The 19,830-nt window shown below is 37.9% G+C and overlaps 1 protein-coding gene across 4 annotated transcripts in view; it reads right to left on the bottom strand.

The window, feature by feature from the left end:
* Window positions 1-330: 330 nt before the first annotated feature.
* Window positions 331-19,830, bottom strand: part of SNX14 (sorting nexin 14) — a 45,648-nt gene continuing 26,148 nt past the window's right edge. For all 4 annotated transcript variants that reach the window (XM_021545886.3, XM_021545915.3, XM_021545895.3 and 1 more), the window contains 13 exons: window positions 16,118-16,247; window positions 15,271-15,472; window positions 14,244-14,327; window positions 14,008-14,108; window positions 13,618-13,729; window positions 11,806-11,846; window positions 11,519-11,638; window positions 7,338-7,461; window positions 6,657-6,821; window positions 5,526-5,621; window positions 4,087-4,178; window positions 3,876-3,932; window positions 331-514 (listed from right to left, as the gene is read on the bottom strand). In XM_021545886.3, the coding sequence (XP_021401561.1) occupies window positions 476-514; window positions 3,876-3,932; window positions 4,087-4,178; window positions 5,526-5,621; window positions 6,657-6,821; window positions 7,338-7,461; window positions 11,519-11,638; window positions 11,806-11,846; window positions 13,618-13,729; window positions 14,008-14,108; window positions 14,244-14,327; window positions 15,271-15,472; window positions 16,118-16,247 (1,363 nt within the window). In that variant the 3' untranslated portion in view covers window positions 331-475. The remainder of the gene's footprint in view (window positions 515-3,875; window positions 3,933-4,086; window positions 4,179-5,525; window positions 5,622-6,656; window positions 6,822-7,337; window positions 7,462-11,518; window positions 11,639-11,805; window positions 11,847-13,617; window positions 13,730-14,007; window positions 14,109-14,243; window positions 14,328-15,270; window positions 15,473-16,117; window positions 16,248-19,830) is intronic.

Below are 19,830 nucleotides of genomic sequence, written 5' to 3'. Positions count from 1 at the left end.
AGGTGAAGGCTAAAGACAGTTCTGAGATTAATTATTTGTATGTAATAGATTCAATCATACACTTTTGTTTGAAAAAAAATATTTGTTAAGACACTTAATGGCAACATTCTGCAACTTCTTCCAAACAGTTTTTCTACATATACTTTCAGGAAGACATCCAGTAATTGCTCTTTTAGCAGAGCATAAGTTGGCTGATTGCCCAGCTATCTTTTTTGATGTTATCCTGTAATTTCATTCACTGAGAGATTTGGGGGAAATTAATTAGACTTTTACTGGTAATAGCTAAAACAAATTTTAAATTAAAGGTAAAAATATTTTATTTACTTGTAATTGGTATTACATTTTAATGTCTTTATTGCATAAAGGTATTTTTTGAACTTAAATCTCATGTTATTTACAACAAAATATACAAGGCAATGTTAAAACGTCACATGTCCATCACAACAGTGCACAGCAGATCCTACTGGGTGTCCACTCACATCCAACTTGACACAGAGCTTGCTTCCTTTGGACCCTGTCAAACAGGAAAGGGAAAAAATTACTTATTAAGTTTAAAAATGTGTATTTACACAGAAATTACTGAACTGAGCTGCAATGATTAATGGTATCTGAAAAAATCCACTTGAAACCAGACTTATGAGAATGGAAAGCTACCGGGTTTTAATATGATTTCTCAAAATAGGTGTTCTCTTCTTTCTCTAAAGTCCTTACCTCCCCCATTACTAACTGCTAAATACAGTTTTCCTAACATAGTAATTTTCTGCTCTGGAAATAGTACTGGAGAGATAATTTTTCAATTGGATTTCTTTCCTTACTCTGCCTGGAATGCTTTTTCCCTCTCAGCTGTCCCTTTTCCTTGTATCCTGTCTGACAGACTCCCAAGGGACTGGCTGTACACTATCTCAGGGGAGATTTTCAGCTCTTGAAGCTTGCTGACTTAAACACGCTGCCATCAAACACAGCACACATCAAGGGATCCAGCCCATATCCGCACTGGTACATGCAGCAGGAACTACCTTCAAGATACCAATCTCAAGACTGGGAAGCAGACTGACATCCCCACTAAGGAAAATCTTCCCATTTCTCCCATTACTGTTTTCCCTGCCAAAGGAGCAGTCCTCAAAACAAAACCTCTGGGATGCTCAGTTTCCCCTTTACAAGCTGACTGGCCAGAAACATTTTTCCATTCTCCACTGTAACTACAAAACATTTTGGTATGAAGCAACTCAAAAAGGACCATTCAATGCTGAACAGAGAGAACAGGCAGTGGACTGATTCCACCCAAAACATAAATGCATGGATAGCTAAGTAAGAACCAATCATTACTTTTAAACTTCCCCAGTGCAGTTGTTAGGAAGAAACAATTCTCTTTTCAAGTGGCTTCACAGTGACAAGTGTTTGCAGTAATTTTGGGAAAATGTTTTTAGGGCTCTAGATGAAAACCACTGCCCATCCCTCCACCCACACCCTCTCCACCTTGCATTTCCCCTCTCAGTCCTGGTACACCGACAACCAGGTTCCACTGCCAAACATCACAGATGCAGTACTTTGCTCTGTATTGCTCTCAGTAAATAGCTCAAGTTCCCAGCTGAAGTATTTTTCTTGCTTTCCCCTACTGAATTCAGGGCCAGGGATTCCCTTGCTCTGTCCCCATCAACTTCAGTCACAGAGGACAGGGGGAGCCCACCCCTCACCCATGCCATTTCACCAGGAGCAAAGGTGGCAGTAGGAGGTCCCTCCTCAGCAGGTGGTTATGAAACACTGCAGAGCAGCTGGGCAGTGCCACAGTTACTCAAGAAAAAAGAATAGATGAAGAAGTAGAAAACAAGATCTTGATTTACCTTGAATAATTTTCCTCTTGATTTGTTTTTGAAGGAAAAATATTTTTCCCCATTAAATATACACAGCTATGAAACCACAGCATGGCTGGGGTGGGAAAGGTGCCTCTGGAGGTCACCTGGTCTAGACCTCAAGAAGGGCCACCTAGAGATGCTCAGGATTATGTCCAGGCAGCTTTTAGATACCTCCAAGGATGAGCATCCCTGGGCAACCTATGACAGTGCTTGGTCATCCTCACAGTGAAGTGTTTCTAGATGTTCAGAGGGAACCTCTGGTGTTTCAGTTTGTGCCTGTTGCCACCGGTCCTATCAGTGGGAACCACTGGTTCTGTCTTCTTTGTACCATCCCCTCAGTATTTACAGACATCAATAAGACCCTCTGAGCTTTCTCTTCTCCAGGCTGAACAGTCCCTGCTCTCTAGCCTCTTCTCATAGGAAATATACTCCAGTTCTTTCATCATCCTCACGGCTTCTCCACCAGATTCACTCCAGTATAGCCGTGCTAATCCTGTACTGGGAAGCCCAGACCTAGACACTCCAGATGTGGCCTCACCAGTGCTAAGCAGAGGGGCAGCATCACCTCCCTTGACCTGCTGGCAGCACTGCTCCTGCTGCAGCCTGGAATACCATCAGCCCTTAGTTCAGCTTAGTGTCTTTCCAGCTTGCTGGCCCCCAGCCCATCCTAGCACCTGGGTCCATTCTTCCCTAAGAACAAGACTTTGCACTTCCCTTTCTTAAAGTTCATGAGGTTCCTGCTAGTCTATTTCTCCAGCCTGTTTAAGTCCCTTTGGAAGGAAGCATGGCTCTCTGGTGTATCAGCCACTCCTCCCAGTTTTCTGTCATCATCAGGCTTTGCACTCTTGTCCCATCATCCAGATCATTAACAAAGATGTTAAACAGGACTGGAGCCACAACTGACCCCTTGGATAACTCTGTCATTACTGGCCTGCCTCCAACCAGACTTCATTGCACTGACCACCACCCTCTGGGCCTGACTGGTGCTTTAAAGACTATTTAAATGCCACTTTTTTTCCATAATAAACTGAAGAAGACCAGTGTTCCAATAAATACATATAATTAGCTGTTGAGATACAAAACTCAGTTCAGCTGAGTAAAATAGCAGGGCTAAGTCAGGTCTTTTTCTCTGCACTCAGGTTCCCAGGCTACTTCCTTGTTCCCCTGGTCAGCTGCCTGAGCATTGGCTTGAGGAGGGCAGCTACAGAGCTGAAGCACAAAGTAGGTCAGACTTGCTGAGCCAGCCTCATTTCACTGAAAACAATGCAAGTGCTCTGGCTTGTGCCAATATCTTGTATTTGTTTCTGTTTGTCATGCAAAACAAATCACTGCTGGCACTCTGCAGTTGTCAGGCACAAGGCTCATACAAGGAACATTTATTGTTAGTGAGGGGGTTTTTAAAATTTGTTTTGGGATTTTTTTTTTACTAGCTAACTAGCAGGTATTTTCTGCCTGCCATGAAGACCAAACTGTAAAATTGCTATGTAAAAATCTGCCAAGGTTTGATATACACAAGAACAAATGTCAGACAGATCCCAAACCTAATAATATGCATTTATATAGCCATTTCTCTTGTGCAAATTCTTTCTACTTTATCTGGAGAGCTAAAGTTAACATTGCAGTGACCAAAGTAGAGGTAAGAAATCCTCCTGCCAGTATTCTCAAGAAAAATGCTGCAGTTTTGCATGCAGAATTCCCTTCCTAAATTAGAAAATATATAAAATAGACTGGAGATAAATCAATCAAAGAGAAAGGCACAGAGATCCTGACTGCTGGTTGATCTGCCCAAGTCTCCTGAAAGGCAACTTGGACTTGTTGCATGCTAAACAAATGGGCTCAAGCTGATTTGGAAAGAGCTAATTAGCCAAAAAGCCAATTATTTCAATATATTGGAAAACACATATTTTCCCCAAAATTTAGAATTAATATTTGTAATAGCGAAAAATAGCAAAAATGTACCAGTGGCCAGACTCAGTAGCAGCTTGAAGAATTCTGCAGCTCTCAAACAGAGGTAGCACATACCTTAATCAGCTCTGGAAAGAGTTCTTGAATCCCAATGTCCAGCAGAACATAAGTTAACTAAAAGAAAATACAGAAAATTAAGGGCACTCCAAGGCAAAACTACTGCTTTTTATTCTTAGTTCTGAGTAAGAGCCCACTCCTCTGCTATATCAAATATTCACTTTAGGAAATCCTGTGCCAGAAGGCAAGTTTGTCACATGTAATGAGTTACCTGTTTGTTGAGCACTGGCTGCTGCAGTCCATCAAACAGAAGCCTGATGCCTTCATATTTAGCCTCTTCCCCAATGCACTTGCCTATTAAATCTAGACCGAATTCCAAAAACAAACACACAAGTCATGAGGAAGTGCTGCAAAGCAGCTTTATGATGCAGCTATAGAACAATTAATTAACATGAAAAAACCTGTTTGGAGTTCAATTTTTTTCTGTCTCAAATAGTAAATGGAAAAAGCCTCATACTTTTGGGTTCATCTGTGGAAACCCAGAGCACCAGGAATATTTCTCTATCTGCTCTAGAGTATCCTGACCCCCAGGGGAGCACTGACTTTGACCCTCATTCACAGAGAAAACTTCCAAAGCCTCAAGGTAAACTAGAAACAACAAAAGTGTGAAATAGATTTTAGAGATTGTAGAGAGTAGTGTAGTATGTCACATGGGTAAGAAATTTAGGTTTTAGGATTTTTAGTATGTTATAAATGGGTTCAAAATAGAGGATATAAGGTGTTGTCTTGAGTTCATTTTACTTCCTTCTTCCTTTGTCTTCTTGAGTTTAAGTAGTATCTTGTAATTGAGTAAAAAAATCCACATTATAGGTCTTTAAAGGTCAGTTATTAGGTTAGAAAGGAAAATATTTTAAGTGTCACTTCTTAATTGAGTATCTTAGTTTTTAATTAGACTTAAAAGGCCTTATAACAAGAGATTGTTAACCATTTTTGCACTGTTTTTCCTGCACGCAGAGTCTGGTGCCGACAGTGTGCTGAAGTTTTGATAACAACAAACAAAAGCTAGACTTAAAAAGTCCAATGCATCTCTCATTCCTAACACAAAACTGCTCCAAGAGGGTCTCTCCTATCAAGGGAATCCCCAAAGAGTTGCCCAACTTAAGACCCACAAACTCACATTCATCCTTTTCTCCTTCCTTTCCTTCAGGGCTCCACACCCAAATAATTACTACACTTTTTGTAATATCAATGTTTTGTTCTAATGCACTGTTTAATAAATCACAAGTGTATTTTAAAAAATTACTTTAATTAAATGGGCCCCTTTCCTAGTTTATACAGTGCAAGGATAACTCAGATGTACCTTCCAGCTTAATGATGTGCCTCTTTTTAACACAGTTTTCATCTGGATAAAATACAAACCATAGGAACATTCAAAAGATGAAAAATTATGGTACTATGTTAATGTATAAAGCTCTTGATTTCCATCACCATGTCTTTATTAATCACTATGCTACAACCTCAGTCAGCAACACTTAAATGACAAAACTTGAACTGCTGGGTTTTTACATCTGGTATTCCAGTAATCTCAGCAGCCCAAGTATTATTTGATTTGGAAAGACAGTGTGACTGTGTTTGGGTTAAATATGTGCTTGAACAATTAACCACACTCATACAGGCAGTCATGGAATACAGAATGTATCTGGAATGTACCTGGAATGTATCTCATCATTTCTTCAAAAGTCTGCTTGGCTCGTTTCTGTTTATCCTGGAGAGAGCGAGGCTCAGTGTTCTCACAGAACACAGCATCTGCAGTGGAGACATTGAAAAAAAATGTACCTTTAGGCAGCTACACATCACTGACATAGAAATATGTTTTGGATTGTGGCTTCAAAACTGAATTTCTTCTCTTTATTGATTAGAAGGGAATTCTAATCTTGTCAGATAATAATGTTTGCTTACCTTAGCCTGATCAAATCCAGAATACCCCTCCTGTTTGAAGGACAATCATCTTTTCACAATTTGTTTCCATTCTTTTCTAAGTTTAACAAATTCTCTTTAAAGTTTTGATCAATTCCATTTTAGGTTAGCTATGATCTTCTTAATCACAATTTTCCTCAAGCTTTCAAAACTATAAGCAGTATTTACACCTTGTGCTAAAACACTATCTGGAACTGTCAAAAACTTCAAATTTACCTATGAAGGAGAAAGCAAGTACTGCTATTCTTCAGAAATAACAGGTGCTCAGTTTTGGTTTTAGGCTCTGAGAGTCTTACTGCACTCCTTTTCTGTCTTTCACAAGCTTCATTTTTGGTTTGATAAGGACAGAGCTGTCCTTACTCCAGAGTTTTAGCCAGATGCATTGTTTGGATCAGACTGTAGTCACGTAATACTCTACAGTTGTGAGGTAATTAAACATTTTTTTTAGTTGCTCTTCCCTTATTTGAAGGTTGGGAATATTCAAGCCCTCTCAAGAGCCAACCACAACAAAGGGAACCAAAAAATTAACAATAAAAGACTGATGTAGTACACAAGTAAAGTAACTTAACAACTTAATGAAACATTTGTGTTGATACAATAAACCATTTTATTCTGTTTTTCTTGTTCTTTGCACGCCTCGGCAAATTACTATTCATAATACTTTTTTTCTGTAATCATCAATGACAGACAATATAGGTGGCTCAACATCTTTCCATAATAAGCTTTGAAGTTAGTCCAGGCCCACTTGATTTTTGATACTCCACCAGTGTTAGTCAGCATTGCACAGTTCAGCACTTGGAAACTTCACTGACAAAGACCAGACTAAAGCAGCATTTTTTCACCACAGATGTAACTATTACTGACCTCTCAGCAGTGTTATCAGAGAAACCAACCGGTGCTCCTCAAATAGCTGTTCTAACTTGTTATGCAAGTAATAGTCTGTGTACAGTTCCATTGTGTTTTTGAAGAGAATTCTTCCTCCCATCAAGAGATGATGCAGCCAGTCAGGAATATGGAAGACTACCCTACCTGTAAAGTCACAGAAACATCCATGAGTAGGAACATATATGAGGGTCTCCTACTATTCATAACAAAGGAATCATTTATTCAAAATAAAAGAAAAATATTGCAAGCAAGAAAAGAATATTTCAGTTTTGTTAGTGCAGCACTGAAAATATCAGTATTCTCCACAGTGCTTATCAAATGTTTCCTTTAGCTATTTATATTAATTTAACAATTCCAATTCCCAGAGTCTACCAGCAGCCTAGGTAGACCTGAGAAAAGGGATGGGATCTACTCTCATAAACTCATACTACTGAGATGCAGAAAGATGAAGACATAACAAAAGCAACTAAGCAAAGATGAATGATAAATGACATTTTAGCACCACAATAAAGTCTTCTAAGAAATGACCACGTTACTAAGTTGTATATTAGCTTTAAAGTGTTGAGTTATATATGACTGCTACAATAGGATTTCATTTCTTACCAGAGACTTCATATTTGTCATGAAGAATATGAATACTTAAGAGAAATCACTTCTTACCAACATACATTAAGTAGTCATAGACTCCTTCTACAGTCATCATTTCCAGGAAGTAGTTCTGATTTTGTCGTCTTTCTGTATTCTCAGACCGGTTTGCATTATTCTTGAATAAATCATTAAAAAGCTAAAAACAGAAACATAAGACTGAAACCACCACATTCAAGGGCAAAAGGATAGCCACTAGATCTTTGGATTGGTTTCTTTTTATAAAAGCAGCTTCCTTCCAGAGCTTTCAAAGAACTGATCAGGGCATTGATTTGTTTAATTGTTTCTGGTTTTGTTTCTTCAAATCCTTCACTTTCCAATAAAGATCACATCACATGTTGCCAAGATACACAACAACCAAAATACCCGGGTTCACAACAAATCAGCACTGAGACATTAATTCATGAGCCCTTCTGCTCCCACTACCTTCCTCCAACCTAAACAATTATATGATTGTATGCATCTAGACATTTATCACAGGCTCTGATTTCCTTGATGCACCCTGTTCTGAAAATGAGGGGCTAAGAGGATACAAAGCTTGTCTGCCTTTAAATCACAAGGGAAGTCTACAACATCAAAGTATTCCTAAAAGCTCCTGTTGGTTTCCACTTTGAAATAAATACAATGGTTTCTAGACAAAATATACAAGTTTTTTACATAGAGAAATAGCTTTTTCCCCTGCCAGTTTAATTATTTATAGTAAATCATCATGAACTAATATTTGGATTTCTTTCCATTTACCTAATTTCTCAATTATATTCCTTTAGCCTGCTATTCTCCTATGTCATCACCTTCCTCCCTGATCCTTTATTGTCTTGCCTTTGATTCTTTCTGAAAAGATACTCTAATTCTTGGAAAACTTCAAAAGGCTCTTCTCTGCACACCAAAAGGGGTCCCAAACCACCTAGGCAGCACTCCTTGCCTCCCCTGTCCCCAGGTCTGTGAATCCTAAGAGAGGGAAAGGAAAAAGTCTCTAAATCCTGATGCTTTCCATGTTTAATATCTAGCAATCCCTACTAACAGTTTATTTTAAATTAACTTACCCCCAAAATAGTTAATCTAGATGTAAAATAGGATTTATACAAGAAACCCTATTATGAAAAGAAAGTTCAAAAGTTCATGCCACAGTTCTAAAAAAAATGCTGGAACTAGAAGCAAGTGCAACATAATCACAGAATTGCCCAGGCTGAGGTGATTGCCAGTCAAAGAGGTTTTTTTTACCACTCGCAAAATAACATAAATTCCAAGGAACAGGAAGTAATTTGTTTATATATGGTTCACTTTCTGTACTGCAATTCTCCCCAAAATAAATAAAGCCGAAAACACGCAAGTTGCAACACCACACAAGTCTCTAAACAGAATGATTTGCACTCTTAGGAAAAGTTACATCAGGACATCTGGCAAGAGTCAGGTTTTTGACCTGTACTCCTTCAAGTCCTCTCTTTTGTTAGGTGCTGAGGTACTGCTATTACCTTCTCAAGGTTCACTCAAACTAAACAACACCAACTTATTACATAAATTACACAGAAGGGCAAATATGGTTAATGCACTTATGGATGACTGGTATTCAGGAATGTAACAAACCTAAAAATAACACATAATTATTCACACCTACTTTATGGAATCATCCCTGGTAGGTTGCTTAAAAACTCCGTACAAACTGAAGTCTACATCCTCCTTAATACTGAAACCAGAACAGCAGAAAAACCTTAGCTGTAGTACTGTAACTTGAACAAGAGCCTCCTTTATTTTTTAGATACATCTGACAAAGGTGATAAATACTGAGTCAACTCAAAGCAGCCAATTGTGCAATGTAGACATAGGTTCAGTGTCTGGAGGCCAAACTAAATCATTATCAGCAATCTGGTAGGTAACCTATAAAAAAATTAAACATGTAGGCCAGCTTAGGGCAAAGCTTTTTGACTTTCAAGTGCTACTTCCTCTTTTACTCCAAACCAAAAGCATCATCTGAATGCTGTCTGTACCACCATACACAGCACAGGATCTGTGCTGCACCTTAAACAGTAATGGTTCCTTGATCAGAGGCACACTTTGAAAGCATTTCAGAATGCAATCTACAATGCACTGCAGCAGCCATAATACAAAGTGGCATTAGACCTCTACTTCCATGTTTTACCCTTTTCAGTATCTTGGCTCGGAAGAAATTCAGGTGAAAAACACACAACTGGTTATTTAGCACAGAAATTGAGATTATACTCACAATTCAGAGAAGCACAAGATTTTGCTTTAGATGTTTCTATGCATGTTAATATTTGAGACTAACACCATGAACTTCAATACTATCATTATTAGTATCTTTAGGATTAGACAATAATAATGATTGTAACCATGAAATATTCTTAAAAAAGAAAGGCTTACAATGAAGAAATTCCATGAATTAGTATTGATTAATAATGGGAGCCAAGCTCTTGAAGTCAGTGAAAAATAAAAGGCCTGTATGAAGAAAAAAACCAAAGTAATCCCTTGTACAATATGCTACCATGCCTTATTGGGAAAAGTAAGCAAAGGAAGCATGAATGCTCATATAAAGTGCCTCACAGAAAAAAAAAAAAAGTTACTCAATGTTAAGTGCATATGCAAACACACACCCATACATTCCAGCACAGGTGTGAACTGTACAAAAACAATACCATGACTATGAATAATATCTACAGCCAGAGGCATAAATGTCTCTCCTGTTCTTCCTCCTCATTTAAAAAGTATAGAGGATTATACCAAAATAATACAAAGAAAGATTTTATGCAGTGTCTGAATCATATCAGTCAGTGTAAGTGACCACGTCTTCCTCCAAGTAGCTACCCAAACACATTTGTAACACTGCTGGTGTTCCAAAAACAGCTTTTATTGCTGTTGGCAGGCCATCACAAGCCAGCAGAACAACGCCTTTATTGGCATATTTTGCAAAGTCTGCATCAGCTGAAAAGTCATGACCTATTATAGCAAGTCTGACAAAAATATGTTCAGAAGACGATCAAGCTGCTTACAGACCTTTGGAATGAAAACATGGCCAGAAATCCTGCTAGTGCCCCTAGGAGGGGGAAGCAGAGCTTTTTGTGCATTTGCTTTTTTTAACCTGGCAGGTTGGTAACTCTTATTCTAGAGCATGCAGATCTGTCAGAGCATTAGGCACGTTTCTGACTGGGCCTGCTCGGATAGATCTTCAGGCATTTCTTAATTCAGCCTGCTGAGGAAGAGGGAGCCTGCAGATACCCCACTCATGGCAGCACTGGGGACCATGCATTGTAATCTCAGCACAGTCCAACATGTTGCAACTGAAATAAACTGATCCATGTCAGAAAAGACACATGAGAATACGGTGGCAATACAAGCATAAGGTGGAAATTTACTGCCATTTACCAAAAAATTGAAGATCTCTCTTGCTCTGAGATAATGTTCTTCTCACAAATGGGCACTCGGGAAGTGCTAACCTTTCATCTCTTTGGCTGCCTGCCAGATCCCCACACAGGCTCCATACAGACAGCTCACACTGTCCTGGTACAGATGTTTGGCATTCACCTCCTTCTCCAGAACTGAGGTGCCTTGCTGCTGCACAGCAGTTACAGAATCACAGAATGGACTGGCTTGGAAGGGACCTCAAAGATCATCTAGTGACAGCCCTCTGCCATGGGCAAGGACACCTTCCACTAGACCAAGCTACCCAGAGCTCCATCCAATCTTGCACTAAATACTTCCAGGAATGAGGAATCCACAACCTCTATGAGCAACCTGTTCCAGCACCTCACCACCCCCACAGTTACACATTTTTTCCTAATATCTAATATGAACCTACTCTCAGTTCCATTTCCCCTTGTCACTAAATGCTCTTAAAGTCTCACTCAATCTTTCTTGTAGGCTTCCCTCAGGAACTGGAAGGCTATATATCTGCACAAAGATGTCACGTCTCACAACATAAGTGAAAGTGCAGAACTGAACAGCTCAACTCTATGCCACACATATCTGAAGAGTAGGAAAGTGTGTTACACCAGTCTGCCTTTGGTCTGGCCTTTGAACTGAACACCGTCAGTGTCTGCATTCCTAGACAGCATTTTCCAGCTTGGCTTCATTTGAAATAATGTTAGTTTATGAGTTCTAAGACAGCTCCCTAATATGAGAGAAAATGTGTGATTAATTTTCCCCACTTCTGTAAAATGGGAAAGGAACATGACTTACTGTACCTTCTTGTTATTTTCAGAAGTGGGACTCAGAATAGTAAGTTCAGGCCTGCTTGGTTTAGGCTTGGGAGATTCACAGGAGTTGATAAAATTCATGATGAATGGCTCCAAATGCTGACCTTTCTGAAAAAAAGTTATGAGTGACCTGTCACTTGCATAATTACAGGAAAGTGAAAACAAAAACAACAAAAAACCAAGAATTTTCAAGAAAAGTTTTGATTAGCCTGTAACTCGGTAATCTCATAAAATTAGCTAATGAAGTTAAGATATTGGCAACCTGAAAGACTTACCTCTTTCATCAGCTTTCCTGGAACAGATTTTATGATTTTACCTACAATTAGAAAGAAAGAAAGCACCTTCTGTTATCTCTATCTGATTTTAAATACATTTTGCCCTGATAGATTTGATGTACTCATTGTCTTGTAGTTATTTTAAAATACAGTAATTTTTTTAAAATCTGCTTGGTTATATTTGATTTGGCATAAAACCCTAAGAAAATAGTCTTGCACTTAACCAGCTTGTAACCTATTAATTACTACTCTTCAAGAAAAGATACTTAGAAATATTCAGGTTAATAATATTAACCTGAATACTTAAAAAAAAAACAAAAAACAAACAACCACAATAAAGTACTATAGTAGTAAAGTGCTACCACTTAACTATTCTAGAGTTTAACCATAAATAGCCCTAACACTGTAAAACTGCTAGTACTGCTACAACACCAGTACAGGGAAAATTCCTTGTACTTAAGCTACTCATAGAATCATAAGCACTTATCACAGAAGAAATCAAGATAACTAGATTCTCCTCTTTCTGTGGAAAAATCAGCAAATCTGGAGAGATTCTATGGGGAACCAGCCTCAAAAACCCTGGTGAGTAGAATTTTCTAAATCAGACAGGTTACGGCCATGGCTTTAATGATCAGCTCTTGTGTCCTGATAAGGCTATCAGGATATGGCACAGTAATTTTGAATGCTGAAAAATGAAAGTGTCTAGGACTAGTTTTAAGCACTACAGTTACAGTAATATTTTTCTTATTTACATGTCATTAAATATGGAATTTACATCAGAAAGTATGCACAGAGATCAAATGGAAATAATAAAAACTCTCCTTCTCACAAAAAAGCCCTACCAAAATGCCAAGACTTGTTATAATGCTCTTTATGGAAGTGAAGCACGGTCTCAGATAGGAAATGCATTACAGTAAACACCATAATTATAAGCTTTTATAAGGATGCATGGTTCACTCTAGAAGGGAGACCCAAAACAAAACCCAAACTTTTTGACTGGAGGCTGAGAATAGAAATCTCACTCAACAACTCATGAAGCAGACCAAGAGAAGGGCTGCCTTAGCAGGACCACACCGTGAGTGGGAGGTGCAGAGATGCAGCAGCGCAGCTCGGACACAGCTCTCTGGGACCACAGCCACAAGTGGCACAAGACATGGAGACAGCATGGCCATGAAATTGACCTGACCAGCTCAGGCACACTATTCTGAGACAGCTACATTGCAGCCAAGTCATACTACAGTTTTCTTTTTTGATTTATTAAGAACTACTGTCATTAGACATTAGATCTTCTCAATTTCCATTTGACCTGCCTCTATCACACACACAGATTCTATTAAGTAGCTCTATTAAGTATTATGTTAGAAAGGATCTTAATATCAGCTAATACTAGAAATATCAAATATTGGAATTTTCAGAATAAAATAAGAGGAGTTTAATTAATTAAAATCCAAAGTTTGTACGTGTAGTTTTGTAAGTGTTCATGCCACCTCATCTGCCCACGATGACAGACACATTCCAATTGGACTTGTGACAATATTGTAAATTTTCTTGAACTATGCAATTTATTAACAGAAACCTTATCTTGCTTGTTGACACGAAAATTCAAAAGCCACTTAAGCAAATTTTTCCAAAACTTCAAAATGTCTTTTTTCTTCAAGGAAGAAGCATCAGCATATCTTCCTTGCAGAGCTATAATTTTAGGGGCTGTGAAGGAGCAGAGTTATCTATTCATTACTACAGTCAATAACAGAATCACAGAATTCAATCACAGCATTCCTATTTGTCAGCATAAACAAGTAGCATATTACATACCAAGATTCACATCAGGCAACATTTTATCAAGAAATTGAGTCTCTCCTCCATTAGGGGATAGGAAGTCAGCTAAAAGCTGGCTGTTACTTAGTTCTGGATGTTGCAGAAGTTTCTTTGAAACAGAAGGAACAAAGGAAGTATAAGTACTTTAAAACTAACCTTTAAAAAAATCTGTTTCTGTATAGTAATAAGATATTCAAAGAGTATTATACTGCCGCAAATATCATAATTTGCACAAGATTTCTGTTTTCAGTCATAAGAAACTTTAACATTGCCCACTTGAATCCTTTCCCTAACTATAAAGTTACTTGGAAACAAACAAACAAAAAACACCCAGATATTCTTTTATTAGTTTTAGAATATATTTTGCTCCAAATGTTTGTTTGATACCTGCAGATATTCCTGAAATTCCTCTCTCTTGGATTTTAAGAACTCATAGTTCTTGGGGCCAATGATTCTCTTTGAGGGAAGCTGAGCATCAGGAAACGTACCTAGTAAAGATATCAAGGAGTTTAAATTATTCTTGTTGTGCAGTAAACACTGATTTTATTATTTTAAATTTAATCTAAGTAATGAGTGATAATCACAGCAGGGCAAAATGGCTTTCCAAATGATGGAGAACGTACCATGAAACTCTGTAAGTTTTGATTCAAGCACATAGAATTCAAGATACCTCCTGTAGACAGACCAGTGTTCAGGTTCATGTCCAACTGGATTAAAAAAAAGTTAAAAATAAACCAGGTTTTATGGCACTTGGGAGACAAATTAGCAACAGCAAACATATGATGATTATCATAGGAAAACATCAATGGCATTAGCCCCCTGTTGTAGTAACATAAACCTCAAGGTACTTCTAATGTCACTGTAAAATGCATAACTGGTAGACAGATATGGTACTACAAGGAAATTATTATTTATGGGATTACTACAATCTAAACAATGGAGTACTGCATAACTTCAACATTTATAATGGCTGACTATATTATATCTATTTTCTAAATTGAAGTAGATGATTTACAGAAATAGTACTTGTTGAATACAGTCCTCTGCACCACCAACTTGAATGCTGATGATTGTTAATCCTATCACTAAAGATATCACTAAATGCCTTTTAAATACTTTCTGCTTTTTGTGGAAGTATTAGTCTCACTAAGACAAATCCCAGCAGCCTTAGGATGATGCTGTTTCCCCCCACTCCATTATGGATGTATTGCTATCCAGATACTGGTAAACTAACTGCATGCCACAATGGTTCCTAATAAGCAAAACACTTTCATTTCCTAAGAACTAATTTTAAAGTTATATAAAAAATTACTTGTTGTTCATTATTCCAACGTTCAGAGTGGGTGAAAAAAAAATGACAGATGTTTATTAATATGAATTTTAAGACAAGTATTTTTGGAAAGAAACATTTCAAACTTTGGCATGAAGTCTAAATAGAACTGATTCATGCTGAGGAATCAGTTCTCAACTAGCAAATGCTAAATGTGATCATTTATCTCTTAAACACATTTCCTCACAACTTTCAAGCTATTATTTTGAAATCAGAACACATATGCAAAACACACTTGCAAAAGCCAACAGAATACAGCACACTAGAATATTCTGAGTTCACTTTTAAATGAGACTTTATTGACCTGCAGCATTGCATACCTGCCCTTCTATCATTTCTCTCTACATCAATGCAGAATACAGGAATTCTCTCCTTTCTGTCTTTTCTTTCCAAGGAGGGATCATCAAAAAAATCAACGTATGGGATGCTGATTTTCCACGCAGCAAGGTTGCGGGGTGTATTTGGGGTGCTAACAGCCTCCTCAGGAGAATCATCTTCCATCACCATAACACCCTCTTCAATCTGTAAGGATTCAAACAGAGATCTCCAGTTCTATTTTAATTGGTACAGTCTACCTCTGCTTCAAACCAATTCCCTCCTCCTTTTCAAATTTTCCATTTGTCCCGCAACTGTGGTTCAGATAACAATATCCCATGCAGTAAATTCTACCACTGGCTCTATTCATGACTGTTTAGCATAGAAGAAAAACATTAACTCAAGGAGACATCCAAGACAAATAAGACAGGACTGTTGGCTCCTGATCTTTAGAGAGAATTCTGCATCACAGACCAACTTGACAGCAATTTCTACACTATGTTATTTATGGTCTTAAGGTCTTGTGGCAGGTTGCAGATGAAGAGCCATGCATGCAGTCTTGTGCACGCCTTACTACCCAGAATGGGAGCAAAAAGTCTTGCCTATAAAAATATCTGACACTGATAGTTTGGGAACTTCTCTGTACAAAAACAGTAAGCTCAGAAGCACAGAAACTGGGGATGTGACCTTGGCTTGTGAATGAATACAGAGAAGATAAGGCAACTTTATCAGAAGCCAGCACATGGAAACTGCAGTGAAAAAAGCAGAAGTTTAACATTTTCAAATGAGAAAAGGAGAAAAAAAATTAAAGCCCAACAAAGACTTCAAGTAAAATTTAATGGCTTTACTCACAAAATCATCTCCTACATTTAAGTTATAGTTAGGCAACATAGCTCCTTCCATTGCAGAACTCTTGAATACACCTTTTATTTTGTTCCCGATTTTGCTGATTCCAAATGATTCTCCTCTCTTCTGCGTGGTCCTAGGATTATAGAAGCCACAGTTCACAACAAAAGGCACATTATTACACAGCTGCTCATTAGGCCATTGCACACCATTTGCAGATAAGAGAAACAACTCTATAAACAGGTATCCAACATATTTACAGTTCCCTTAGTTAAAATTCATTTATGGTATATCTGTTCTCTGATCAATCAGCAAAATTTCTTGATTACACTTTTTAAGAGAGACACAGGAATCCCATATGCTTAACCATGAATAAAGTCTTACAACTTACTTATCCTAGTAATCCATGACACAGAATAAACAATTAGCTAGGTAAAACAACTTTGTTTTGACAGCAGAAACTATGGTATTGCTACAGACATGCACATCAAGTAGGTCATTAACTTTGTCTTCCTCCTTGTACTTGTATTTAAATATTTATCCTTGTACCAAGTGTAGATGCATTTTTAATGGAATTTTACAAGCAGATATCATTCAAGATAAATCTGGTTTTAAGCAGTAGAGACAGATAAAAGGAATGTGCAAGGAGCAAAACTGAGCATGAGAGGAAACAGATGCAACTGAGGAATCCTAGCTTGAAGAGCCAGTCTGACAGAAAGATGAAGAGTTTTTAAAGTCTTGCCATTTATGACAAAGTGTCCAAAAGCCAACAAACCAGGTATGGGAATAAGAAAAATACTTGGGCAGCAAGCACACTCCTCACTGAGAGAACATATTTTTTATTATTCTTATGTCCTTACACAAGTCCTGGCACTGAAGATTATTTCTTGCACAGAAATGCTAGCAATTTTGGAAAGAAAAATATTTCTGTTGAATACAGAATCAGCCTGAGGTTCTTTATGGTGATTCACTATATACAGTTGAGAGACAAGTTAAAAATCAATACAGTAAACTTCAGAATCAAACATTCAAACCAAATTTATAGACTGCTATTAGACATACGACTAGTACTCTGGACTACAAAAAATCCTGTTTCTTTTTCCTTTAAAACAAGTAACTATTGACTCCTGGAAGGGATTAAAAAGAGAACTGCAGCAATCAGTAGGTAAAGCATTTTCATCATTCATAAAACCATGCAGACAACATCAACTGCTGACTCCAGGCACGCACGTGCATGTTACTAATAACCTTCCTGTTTACAGTCTTACACAGACTGTGTACGTGACCAAAGTTGCATAAATAACCCACTGATTTTCCAAATCTTTTGCTTTTTCTATCCCATCTAATCACCAGGTCCAAAGCATACTGGCACCATCTATCTTAATTATCTCTTCTATGCAAAGGCAAGGTTGCTTGGCTGCTTGCAATCTAAATCCATATTTGAAAACTTTTACTCCATTCCTGCACAACTTCTACTACACGTTACTGTGCTGAACTGAGCTGTTACATAGGGGACCTTACCTGAATCTTGTTCAAGTGCCTCAACCAGGCTAGAAAACACAAACCTCAATCAGACAAATCTAGCTCTTCTGGAGGCTGGTATTTCAGACCTCTGGCTTAACCTTGAATGGAATTTTCATCATTCCTCTGAAAACTAGTGCAGCTCTCAAGAGTTTGACCAAAAACATTAATTTGCACAAGGTCAGTGATTTGATACGAGGACTCCAGGCTCAAAGCAGTTCTTTCCCACAGTGAGCATGCTGTAGGTGAAGGCAGCATTCACCTGTGCCTGTAGTGAGCTGTATGCAGCCAGGACTCAACCTGGCAGCTAGGAACCAACCCTTCCAGCCCCAACATAGAGCCCAAAGATTACACCACATGAATAAAAAGCAATCACTGAACTGGACAAGTATAAAGTGACAAACTAGGATAGGAATGTCTTCACAGGAAAAGACAAATTCAGAACAAACATCATTGAATAAGCGGGTACACAGACACTGTCCACAATATATGGAGAGAACACAGGACTGGTTTGGCAAAAATCCTTGATCATAAATCACATTAGATGACCACAGAAAAAGAAATTGTGTGGATGCTAACAAAGATGGATGGACCAACAAAAGGATGACTTGACATTTCAAAGAAATGGAACAATAAAAAAATATATACAAAAGGTATCACAATGAAAGTCTAACAGACTCACTGGCTAAGCAGACATAGAAGAAAGACCTTGGGACTAGGTAGAAGGAAAGATGGGACTAGGATAGGGACAGGTTCAAGACTTGAAGGACCAAATATGACAGGAGGTAGCCAGCTTATAACAGAGACTAGAACATTTTTAAGATCTGTCAACAAATATATATATATATCTCCAAAACTTGGAGATATTGGAAAAATATCTCACTCCCTCTAGTGTTAATCCACATAAAGAGCATTATTAGACCATCATTCTATAGTTGCTTTCTCAGGAGGGCCCTCTGTGCAGAGTCTACAGGCTCCAACATTCCTGAAGAATGATGTGACAACAAGAGCTTGGAACACTTCGTTTTTTTCAAAAATTCCAAAAGTAACACATACCTAACATTAAAAAAATTACAGTTATTGTTTACTCTATAAGAGGGAATTGCAGACTGAAGACTGCATTAGTCCACTGTGGCATTCTTCAATCATGGATGGTTGCAAAATCATTTTCCCACAGGATGCCTGCCTCATTCAGTGCACTGAACAGATTCAGGTGATGAGCCAGGGCTGTGCAGCTGAAGAATGATGCTGTGAGCCTCTCTGGGTCAAGAAGGACCAGACCAGTTGTATATATCAGACAAGGCAGATATTAACATGCATGTGAAGTCATAGTACCATTTCCTTTGGCTGACTAGATTCCCTACACACAGTTAGGAGAAATGCTGAGCACATACTGCTGCACTTGAAAATCAATGAGCTGCATTTATAACTCAAGAACTCCTTATTGCTCAACAATTAAGTTATAGCTCAACATGCTGAACTGGCACATAAAATATAAAAGCATCTAATTACCTTGATTTTTAACCCAAAAAATTAAGTTGAAAAATTTCCCCTCAAGACTAGATGAGCAAACTATGTCATACTTATCCTCTGTTAAATTCTAAGGAAAAGTCCATGAGGAAAACATTGTTTTCTGAGTTTGGATACCTTGTATTTAAAGAGGCATGAATAATGAGAAACAAACCACTGGACAGCTACTAAGGCATTAACGAGTGGTCACATACTACCTTACAGCAAATTTAAAAAAAAATAGCATATGGTATCATCAAACCTGTAACAGTCACAAGAGAAGCTGCAACTTGGGCAACTGTTGGTTTTGAGTGCTTAAAAATCATAAAATGGTTTTATTTGCAAGTGATGTTAGACAATAATCACTCCAGAGACAGTTTGCAAGACAAAACAAGCACACAAGTGGATAACAATATGACATGGAGTAAAGGAAATTTTGGAGCAGCTAGCAGTTACAAGTAAAAAAAAAAAGGTTTCAAGGTCTGGAAATATATTCAGCAAAGTGTTAATGTACAGCAAACAATTTCAAGGCAATGTAAACACATGAAATTAGTAATTAAGCAATTTCTAAACACCTGTGAAAAGGACATGGGGAACAAAGATTTTTGTGAAGAGAAATGCACCTCAGTCTGGAGAAGACATTCATGTCTTTTACAAATAAAATGAACAGTTAATTACTGTTAAAAAGG

The sequence above is a fragment of the Lonchura striata genome, chromosome 3 (assembly GCF_046129695.1).
Source record: "Lonchura striata isolate bLonStr1 chromosome 3, bLonStr1.mat, whole genome shotgun sequence".
NCBI classification, from domain to species: Eukaryota; Metazoa; Chordata; class Aves; order Passeriformes; family Estrildidae; genus Lonchura; species Lonchura striata.
This window is presented reverse-complemented; position numbering and strand designations above follow the sequence as displayed.